Raw genomic sequence first — 11542 nt, 5'->3', positions numbered from 1 at the left:
AGATTTCGTTTTGTAGTATTTATCCTTCGAAGAAGTAGAAAATCGAAGGAAAGATGGTTACTGATGGCCATCCTTTAAAAAATAAAAGAATGACTACTGATGGTCATGCTTCGAGAGTAAAGATTTCTAAGTTCGCTATGAAGATAATGAATACTGAAAGCTAGTGAAAAGTATGTGTCTTCGGGGACTTAGACAAATTTGTAAATATATTCAAGTATTACTACTTAGCGTGTTTTTTCGTAGTGTTTGTTTAATACACTGCCACGCGTCGAAGACAGACTCAGGCGGGAAGATTTGAAATTCGAAGACGGTTTCGTAACTGTCCAAGTAACAGATGGCATCGCTAGAAGTCCTTATGAGAAACGTGGCAGCAGATTAGTATAGGACCGTTAAGGTCGAAACTAGTATAAATAGGAGTCTCAATGTTAGGATTCCGTGTGTTCATTTTGTACAAATCACTCACATATTTACTCAAGTATCAAGCGTTAAGAGAAAGAGTTCGCTGAGAAAATGTACGTATGACACCACCATTTTAATACATGTGTATTACCCTTTGCTTTTAAATATTTTCCAGAATTACTGCATTTCATTTACTTCTTGCCATTTACATTTCTGTATCTTTACTTTAACGTCATTTACTTTCGAATTACTTTCATGTTATTTACTTTCAAAGTCTTTTACATTTCTGCAGTTTAAGATTCTTTACGTTTCAATAGTCCTTTTAATTTTCTATGTTATGTTACTTATCTTTTCATTGAAGTCACATTTATATATAACAAAGTGATTGTCAAGACTATTTGTTCTTTAATCGAACAACGCTTATTGAAGAAGACAAATAATGAATATGGTTCGAATAAACATTGATGACAATCTTCTTGACTATGTGTCCTAGGATCAATCTAGTCGATCCTGCGAGTAACCAAATCATATTTATTATAGTTTGGAAGACTAGCGGTTGTTTACCGGAAATCACCGTAAACAGGTTGTTGTATAAAAACTACCTTAGTCGGTGCCTTCAAGAAAAGAGAATGGTTCTAAAACACTTTTTCCTTTTACGGAATGGACACTATTAGAAATACACGAATTTCCTACAGAATGGACACTACTGTGATTCGAATCACATACTTCTTTGATTCGAATCAGACTGGCAGAGAAAAATTCTCCAGTTCCAAGCAGGTGTAGATGTTTGATTCGAATCACAACTTGTCTGATTCGAATCAAGCCTTACAAAAACTTTAATTTAAGACTTCTAACTTGTGATTCAAGCTATTCACAATACCTTGACATATATTAAATTGCAAAGGATAAAAACACATTCTTATAGGTTCAATTCTAATAGATTAAATATATGGGGTGTCTCAAGGTACATGTCTAACAAATGAGGTGAAAAAATTATAATCAAGTACAAACGGATTATGCATAAATAATAAATCAAATTATGTACACGGAGATAAAAAAAATTGACCGAACATCAAAATAATCAATACTGGCGGCAATGCAATTTTTTTAAGCTTATATTTCACTTTTGTCTTTTCTCTTGTACTCTTGTAATAGAGTATTGTGAATGATAGTCTAATAGTAGTATTTATTTTGGAGAATGCGGGTGTATTGTGGCATTGGATTGATGCATGTGTTGAGAAAAATAAAATATATCATAGAGAAAAAGTGAAACACAATATAACACAAGAACATAACGTGGAAACTCTAAAATCGGAGAAAAATCATGATCGTTGTCAAATAACAACTAGATAATAACACTATATAAAAAGTATTATAATACATAATATACTCTCAACTAACTCAGACTCCCAATACACTCACACCATCCAAAACAAATATTTAATTACATTTCACAACACTATAATACAAGAGTATAAGAGAACAAAGAAAGTCAAAGACAAACTTAAAGTGTTTTTGATTGATGCATCTTATAACGAAGAACTTGAATCCTATATAGTCTTAGACTCCCTCTTTCTTCACAAAACTTAGCGATGTTGAACTTCAAGAAACTTATTTTCTATATATAATCTTGGACTCCCTCTTCATTCAAAAAACTAAGCGATGTAAGATTTTTTCAACATGTATATTTTTAATCAACTCTAACCATTTATATTTTGTAACAATTTTATATAATATTATATTTTTTATATAATTTTTTCTCCAATTTGAAAATTTCACGCTTATATATTCTTGTGTTATTTTTGCTTTTGTTTTATGTTTGAAGTTCTCCAATACAAATTATAACTTAATTCTTTTTATTCCCTTAAAAAAAATGAGAACAATAGTACACTTTAAACATGTTTAAGCCACCATTGTGAAACAAAACAATAACAATTACATAATAATCATAAAATTAGATAAATAGATAACTATAACATGCCATGAGAAATCTTGAGTTATCATCTTGTCAAACGATCAACATATTTTGGAAGAACTTCAGCCACAAGTGTTCTGTATACACTCTCTGTAGGATGATAACTATCCCAAAATACATATTCTTTATTATTATCACAAGCTGGAACCAAAGGGTTACATAACACTGAAACTTCTAGCTTTCCTGTTCCACAGCAACCTTTATCTGCAACTTTATACCCTGGATGTCATCAATAATAAATTTATTCATTAAATAAATATTTTTAACTAAATTAATTAATTTTCTAACAAATAATTTAATTACCATATTTTTGAGGCTTTAGAATGATATCAAGTAAGGGGGTGTAAATATCAGTATAAACAACCCTACTATTAGGCAAATTAGAATGAAGATAGTCCATTTGATTTGAGAGTTTGGAGTTAAATAACTTGGCTGCTTCATTGTATTTCTCATTGATATTTCTATATAAACCTCCACCTAGAGTCCTTTGTGATGGTAAGTATCCAATTGGTGCTGCACTGAACACTCCAATTCTTCTAGCTCCAAGTTGATAAATTTCCTTCAATTATATTATATATAGTTAGGATTATAAATATTAATTTTTTTTTGATTTTTTTTTAAATATTTTTAAGAATAAAAAAATACCTTAACGAACTTTGAGGCTTCATTGACCATAAGGTCAGTATAGGCAGGAACATCATAGTGTAGTTGTGGGGTGCGAATAGTAAAATAAGTGTTGGCAAGGTCATCACTTCCAGCTACAACAACAAAAAGTGTGTTGGCTAGGATAAAGTTTTTTCTTTTTTCTCCAACCACACCTTTGAGTTTCACTATGTATTCTTTGAACATTTCTAGTTGATCAGACATTGAAAGCACCGACTGATATATAAATAAACATTAGTATAATCATAGTTAAATAATAATAATAATAATGATAATAATAATAATAATAATAATAATAATAATAATAATAATAATAAAAGTTTATGATTATTTATATAAATACCACAATTTTGGAAGTTAAAGGATCATAACCAGAAGCACCAGAAGCAAAGGATACACCAGTAGGAAGGTCACTTGGCTTCAGATTTGGATCCAAATAAGCTGGTAATAGCTCCTTAATACCAAAATATTCAACTAAGAACAAAACAAAAATAATTAAATGTCACATATAAAATAAAAACTTTTTTAAAATTCAAGAGCCTATTTAAAAATTTCCCAATAATTTGGAAGACTCAAAAATAGTTTAAGTCTAATATAATCAATGCTAACTAGTATCTACATCCTGTATTTAATATTGAGATGTCACTTAAGCTGTAGTATTAAACACAACTTTTGCTTAAAAGCAATAATACTATATGGCATGTGAGGTTCAATTAATTCTTCTAACTAATTAATCAATCGTTTCCATTTGGTTTTAACCAATTGCAAAATGTGATGCTCTAATTTAAAGCACCAATTAAGTAGTGTTTGTTAACTACTTAACTGTATAATATTATGTATATAATGCTTAAATCAAACTTTGACGGTTAAGGTTTGATAAAGTTGTTGTGATTTGTTAGATCAAAAAACAAAAGTAGTTGTATTTCTTTGATCACATTATAAGGTTTCATCTAATTTGTCGTGTCTTCTTCTTTTGTCATTGTCATGTGGCGGTGAGGCATTCATGGAGGGAAGGGCCCTATAAGATGACATACATGGTCCTCAGAACCTTGAATAATATGTTTACGTGTATATTTTTCATTAAATGATATATATAACAACTACATTTCTATCCTTAAATATAAAGAAGTATATTATCACGAGCTCAAAAACAGATATATTATTAATTTATAAATATTAAACACTTATTAACATTAATATATTGTAACAAAATATTTATAAAAATTGAACAACAACTAAAAAAAGAAAAACACCACAAAAAACTCGATCCAAAAATACCAATAGAGGAGATGAAAGCAATATGAATACAAAAATCAAGAGCACAAAAATAGAACATAAAATAATATTGAGACCAAATATTTAATTTTAAATTAACAGTTCACATTCATTTAATTTAATTGTTATTATTCTTAAATCATGCTGATGAATAAATGTGATTAACAATATAAAACTTTTTTGCTTTGACACTACAAAAGATTTTAACTCATCACAAAATTAGTACATTCAAAAATTGGCATGCATACTCCCTCTTATTCCTACTATAAAAAAAATTAAAATCTTTGCAACTATTATAAATGGAAGTTAACAAGTATTAAACTATTTAATAATAATTTTATAATAACATATTTTATTTAATTCAATAAATATTTAATAGAGAAATTAATTAATTAATTAATTAATTAAATATCAACATATCATTTAGTAAATTTTACTTAGTAAATTAACTAATTTTAACTAAATTTTTTAAGTAATATAAAATTAGTTATTTTTACTTATATTTTGACACAGGGAGTACATAACAAACTTTTTTAAAAAACTAAACTACTGCTAAGTTGATAAGGTAAATATACACTGATTAAACATATAATTTAAGAAGAAAAAAAAGATTATTAGAATATACATAAGCTAAAATTTGCTTAAAGAAACCAAGTATTTGGACTTCAGTGATAAAGGAGCTTCTGCTAAGGACGTAATGTTTGGCCAGTACTCATACCTCTCGGCACAAACTCTGGATTACTAGGGCTCTTTTCTCTTAAGAATCAGAGTGCGAAAGCAAAAAAAAACAATTCCTAAAGAAAAGAGAGTATGTACCTATCAAATCTGAAGGATTTTTGCCATTGCAAAACCGACCAGTTGGAACCCCTCCTTGAAAATCTTGACCATAAGGAGGGAAATTGCACTTGACAATAGTTTTGATATGGTTGTTATTTCCAGTATCCATTATGGAATCTCCAAAAGCTATGAATGCAGGAACTGTAACATTTGGTGCTAGTTTCACCAATGAATTTGTTCTATTTGATAAAACTAACAAAAAAATGAAACGTAATAGTATTAATTTAGTTGAAGAATAAGTGCTTGGAACCTTCAACATATACACAGCCATTTTTGTGAAAGAGATAACTTGTTGATATATTTTGCACGTATTCTGCGTAAATTTATATGTCCACAAAACTCTTTAGTCATTTATTGCATGAGAATTATTGAATCCAACGGTTTATTTATCTTTATGTGACGTGTACAAAAAAAAGTTATTATCTAACAACATTATATGGTAGAACAGTTGTATTGTTAGATTAGTTTATTAATTTATATAGATGGGGGCTCTCATTTCCTTATCACTAGCTAGTACGTGCATGATTAAGTTTTTCTATTTATATATAAAAACTTATTTTAGGATGCAAGATAGCCTTTTAAAAACAAGAAAAAGAAAAAGAAGCAACATATAGTCTCATTACATAATAAAGAGATTAGAGTCTTTAAAGATTTACATTTAGAATATGGGAGATTACGGGGATGTTTGTTTCCTCTCATCAATATGTTTTTTCTTCTTTTTTTTTTCTTTCGTTTTCAAGAGAAATTGGTTTATTAATTCAGAGTTCGTGCCGAGAGGTTATTACATTGACTAAGTATTGTTTTCACTTAAAATCGAATTTGATATTTTTCGAACCTTCATTCTTTAACAGGAGTTCGTTTACTACTCGAGTCTAAATATTTGATTCTAATTAATATGTCTTTCTTAAAGGTAGAATGTTGATGGAGAGTGTTGTGGCTTTTAAAGAATTAATTGATTTGGTTAAGAAAGCTAAGAAGCCTTCATTTTCAAAAGTGGAATTTGAAAAAGTTTTTAATTCAGTGAATTGGGATTTTCTGATTTATATGTTGGTTAGATTTTGGTTAATGATAAGTGGAGGTCTTAGGTTACGGCTCATGTTTTTGTTGAGAATCTCGCAAGTTGGTTAATGGTTCCCCAACTCTAAGAGATTAATATTCAAAAGGGGTGGAAGCAAGGAGATCCTTTAGCTCATTTCCTTTTTATGATAGTGGATGAAGAATTGAGTAGCTTAATAAGTTAGGTCATTGAATAAGATCTTTTCACTGGGTTTAGGATTGGCATCTCAGGTTTGGAGGTCTCTCTTTTGCGGTATGTGGATGGCACTCTTATATAAGCAGAGCCATTTATTAAGATCCTTTGGACTATCAAAGTTATCCTTAGACTCTTTGAGCTTGCTTTCAGTCTCAGATAAATTTCTTTAAAACAATATTGATATGAGTCAATGTTAATCATGTTTTTTAATTTATGTTGGTGACTTCCTTCACTGCAAAATAGAGGCCCTTCCTTTCAAGTACCCTAAATGTTTGTGGGAACTACTCCCAATTGTGAAGCTACTTGGGGTCCTCTTGTTTATTTGATTTCTAAGAGCTTAATTCCTATAAGCATATATATGTTAGCTTGGGAGGGAGGGTGGTTCTGCTCAATTATGTGCTTAATGTTATCCCTACTTTTTGTCTGCCTTTTTTGAAAATATCAGCTAAGGTTTGGAGGAAAATTGTCAAGATCCAAAGAAGATTTTTTTGGTGGTCTTAATGGTGGTTCTAAAATTTTCTAGGTTAGGTGGAATGATGTATGTAAGACTAAGAAAAAAGATGGATTGGGGTTAGGGATCTCTGTTTGTTCAACTTATCTCTTTTGACTAAATGAAGGTGGTGCCTAAATTCATGTGACTCACGCTTATGGACAGATATTATTTGTGGGTTTCCTCTTTGAGGTGGCAGAGACTCAAGACTTCAAAACTCGTATTCTTAGTGAAAAGGGGTGTCCTTGTTGTGGTCTAAGAGGAAAGATACATCTGAATAGTTTATGGATGTTGTCTCTAGAAAGGTGGGATCAGGGCTTCAAATATCTGTTTGGCTTGACCATTGGGATGGTATTCTCCTCAAGGATAGGTTTTTAGGTTGTTTAAAATCACATTTTACTCCTAGGGGAGTGTTGGGTGTTAGGAGTGAATTAATGGTATTTTTATGTGTTAAATTAATTACCTTTTGAGCTAAAAAGTGAACATATTTTGTGCCTTTTTAAGGATTTCTTTGTAGAATTGAACTCTTTGGGTTCGATGCTAATCTTAGAACAACTTGCATCACTTTGGGTGTTATTTGTGCAGATATTGAAGCTAAGAGGCAAAGACTAGGAAACACGCAGGCGTGGAGCTCTAGAGAGGAGGAATCACAAAAAAGAAAGAAGAATTAAAGGGCGAGCCGCGCCAATGAAGGGGCGAGATGCGCCAAACTCTCTGCCTTGAGTTCGCGCCGCGCCATTACGTGCCGAGGCGCGGTGGCTGCGTTACAAAGTTAAAATATTATAAATAGAAGCCCTAGGCCTCATAAGGAGAAGTCCTTGGTGAACGAAATTAAGAGAGCAATCCTAATTCAGAACAGCAAACAACATCCGACGGAGAATTCAACATCAATTGAAGACATTCCCTTGATGAAGATGAATCTATCCATGAAACCTTGTGTGTTCTTCATGTCTATGGAAAGCTAAATTCCTCTTGTTGAGTTTAAGGTAGTAGTTAACTGCTGAAGCGGTAAAGCGGCAAGCAAAAAGTAATAGGTATTATTTATTACCGGGTGATATAGGTTATATCGTATCGTAGTCCACAGAGATTGGTGATACCGAACTGCCGTTCGACGGTTTCTTATGGTATTGAGTTTGGGTTAAAATGGGTTGAAAGCAAACAAGTAAAAATTAACATATGAACATAAAAAGAATTCATTCTTGATAGAGAATAGCTTATTTGGTTTGAATCTAAACTACTCCTCACAAACTTAGATTTATCACTCCGCCGTACTCAATCTACAATACTCGTCAGAATCACCACATATCCCTCACATCAATGTCCATGTCTGCAACACCGACGGAAATTCACTATATTGCTCTTTCGACGATGTCTCCACCGATCGAACAACACAGAGACATTAAACTCAGATATTATGTGGATGTTAACCCTAATCCTATGTCTAGAATCAAAAGCTAACAGATATCCCCCTAATCAAGATTTGTGGTGTCCATGTCTGCAACAACACAAATCCAGAGCATTTAAGCAAAAAGATCAAGGAAACACCGATTAAGATTTGTAAAGCAAATATATTATACAACTAGTACAAAGAGTAACAAACATCCATGTGTTTAGAGTAAACTTACAAACAAACCCAACAAAAATGGTTACAAAGAGAAGAGGAGGAGGAGGAGAAAACCAAATCTTTCGCGGTGTCAATCACGATCAATCGAGCTCCCGACCAAGAATCTTCCGATTACAAGCCACAAATGTTGTTTTCTAAGCTCAATCTACCAAAAATGACCTAGGATGAGTTGGGGTTCAAAAATACCCAAAACATACCTAAAAAATATGATTTTACAACATATATACCAAAATTGAAGTCGCAGACCGCGCTAAGCGCGCCCACCGCGCTAAGCGGGCTATTTTTTATTGTTCTGAAACCGCCAGACCGCGCTTAGCGCCAAAAACCCGCGCTAAGCGCCCAACTCTCTGCCAAACGGGTCAAAAATGCTTCCAGACCCCGCTTAGCGCGGTCAAGCCCGCTTAGCGCGCTCAACAGAACAGCAAATCTTATTTTGGTCATATCTTGAGAACCGTAACTCCGATTTGCGCCCGGTTCGAAGCGTTGGAAAGCTTATTCCATGCTCTATCTAACCATGATTAAATTGCAACCAAATTGATGAATTTGATCATCCTTATTTTGAGCCTTGTCCGCCGATGAATTGGTAAAATCGCGTGCTCGCCGCCGTGTCTTCGACACTTTATTCCTCAAAGCTTCGAACACGCATAAATACCTACAAAAAGACAACAAAACTATTAAACGGTATATATTTACACGAAAACATAACAAAACACAAACGATACAAATATACACAAAAACGGGGAATTATTCAAACGGTATTAACAAAAAGTATCGATAAGTGCCACTATTTACAAACACAAAATAACTACATTTTGGAACTTAACATTAACCTATGAATATGCAATGCCATTAATTATTTCCTATGAACAATTGTTTGAATTTATTATCAATAAGAAACCTTGTTTTTACTTTACACCATTGTTGAATCTTTGATCGAAAGAAAGGATTCTAACTTTTGCCCTAGGTTACTATATTGATTCAATCCCAATTTGCAGAGATGGAATTGTGATTGGGTTTTCATAATTATCGTTCTTAATTACTATTATCGATATTGATATTTGGAGAGATCGAATCTCATACCGGTAAAAGTTTATCTAATTTGATTTGCAGACATGGAATCATATTTGAGGATAAGTGAAGGTAATGGTTCAAATGATTGTTCGAATAAGGATTAATTAATAAGTTGTATAGGAATAGGTTGATGAACCCTAGAACTCAACATATTCATTCGCCATTGTTAATCGTCTTTAAGCTTTTTATCATTTAATTACTATTCTGTTAAATGCAATTTGAGAACAAACAAACAAACCCAACTATTTTCCTAACTCAAAATAAACAACTATAGAACGGCAGTGATATTAACCAATCCCTGTGGATACGATATATTACCGAAAATATTTACCCAAAAATACTTTCAACAAATTGGCGCCGTTGCCGGGGATATTGGTGTCAATATTGCATGCATTGCAATAGTCGTATTATTTTGAGTTATTTACTTAATTTTAGATTATTTTTTTTGTTTATTTACTTAATTTTAGATTTTTTTTGTTTAGTTCCTTAATTTTAGATTTTTAGTTTAGTTCCTTTATTTTAGATTTTGTTATTGCAATAATCTTTTAATTTTAGTTTTTATTTCTTTTAATTTTAGTATTTTTTTTTTCTTGTTATTTCACTTGTTTGCTAGTTTTGTAGATTTTTGTTTGTCGGAATGTTTGACCCAAACATAAATGCCGGGATTCATGCTCATAACGAGATCCTATTCCAACAAATGGAGTACCTCCTTCAAAGTGTGTCACAGTTCACACCTCAAGTTAATGAGTTTTATGATAGCGGATGGGGCACACCGGAAGATACGATGGAGTATCATATGGCTAACCATGAATATCAACAACAAGCCTTTCAACCTTACATTCAACCGTCGCCACAACAACAAGGAGGACAATCTAAGTTGGAAGAGACCATTAATCAGTTCATACAAATGTCAATGACAAATCAACAACAAGGGCTTTCACATTATAACCAAGGTTATCAAAGTGAACCATCTGAGTTAGAGGAAACCATGAATCAATTCATGCAACTCTCTTTATCCATTCAACAAAACCGGGAAACGCGAGATGTCCAACTTACCCAATTCTTAACTGAGCAAAACGTAAGTCAAATCCCAACTTTTCAAAACCCTACGACTTGTGTAGAAACTTGCAATACTACTTCTATAAGGAGTGTAAAAGTGATTGGTGAGGATGTTGGAAAGAAGAGAGTGGAGGAGGAAGTTGATGACAAGGAAGATGTTGTTGAAAAAGATAATATAGAGCATATAAACATCAAGAAAAATATAGAAGTTGACTATGAGCCCTCAATGAAGCTACCTTATCCAAGACCTCCTAAAAAAGTAGATGATGTGTTAGTCGAAGGAACAAAAAAGGAGGATATAATCAAAGAAGTCGTGAATAAGTTAGAAACTTCAAAAGTTGAAACTTTTTCAAAAGAGAATATGATGAACTTAGAGTTGAAGAAGAGTAGTAATGCAAAGGAGTATAAACTCTCATTGGAATTACTTCCTCTACAAGTCCTTAATAAAGAAGGGAATGAGAATCATTACTTTCGGCCAATGGAAATGTTTAGCCGTTTGCAAATCACCATCCCATCTTTAGAAGGTTTAGAGTTAAAGCCAAAATGTGTCAAAGTTATCAAGGAGAGGTTCTCAAAGAAGACGAAATTAACGGATAAGGAGGTTATCTATCTTGAGGAGAGGACAAAACAAATGAAGGAAGAGAGATCGCGAGTTGAAGTGGTAAGAATTAAGGATGAAGAAACCAAACAAGCAAACATGAAATACTTTTGGGGCTTCACATTGGTAAGAAAAGTGCCAAGAAAACGAGACAATGGTTGATGATTCAACCATGAACCGTCGAGCCATGCGACGTTAAACGAAGCGCTTCGTGGGAGGCAAACCACGCTTCTAATGTTTTATTTTGTTTTGCTTTTATTTCAGGAAATAAGAAGGGAACCTTTCTGGTGAAAGCTAGG

At 32.4% G+C, this 11542-nt stretch overlaps 1 protein-coding gene across 1 annotated transcript; it reads right to left on the bottom strand.

The window, feature by feature from the left end:
• Positions 1–2191: 2191 nt before the first annotated feature.
• Positions 2192–5437, bottom strand: LOC131654897 (GDSL esterase/lipase EXL3-like). Its single transcript, XM_058924822.1, has 5 exons — positions 5129–5437; positions 3381–3511; positions 3020–3253; positions 2678–2933; positions 2192–2593 (listed from the first exon to the last, which is right to left on the bottom strand). Exons 1-5 carry the CDS (start codon positions 5418–5420, stop codon positions 2400–2402), a joined length of 1107 nt encoding a protein of 368 aa, XP_058780805.1. The 5' UTR covers positions 5421–5437; the 3' UTR covers positions 2192–2399.
• Positions 5438–11542: the final 6105 nt, after the last annotated feature.

This window comes from Vicia villosa, linkage group LG3, assembly GCF_029867415.1.
Source record: "Vicia villosa cultivar HV-30 ecotype Madison, WI linkage group LG3, Vvil1.0, whole genome shotgun sequence".
NCBI lineage: Eukaryota > Viridiplantae > Streptophyta > Magnoliopsida > Fabales > Fabaceae > Vicia > Vicia villosa.
This window is presented reverse-complemented; position numbering and strand designations above follow the sequence as displayed.

Bases quoted from the DNA above. Each gene is read 5' to 3' on its own strand.
- LOC131654897 (XM_058924822.1), bottom strand. From the start codon at position 5,420: ATGGCTGTGTATATGTTGAAGGTTCCAAGCACTTATTCTTCAACTAAA. The intron at 2,934-3,019 runs GTATTTTTTTAT...ATATAATTGAAG, and splicing joins AAGCCTCAAAGTTCGTTAAG to GAAATTTATCAACTTGGAGC. The intron at 2,594-2,677 runs GTAATTAAATTA...GATGACATCCAG, and splicing joins TCTAAAGCCTCAAAAATATG to GGTATAAAGTTGCAGATAAA.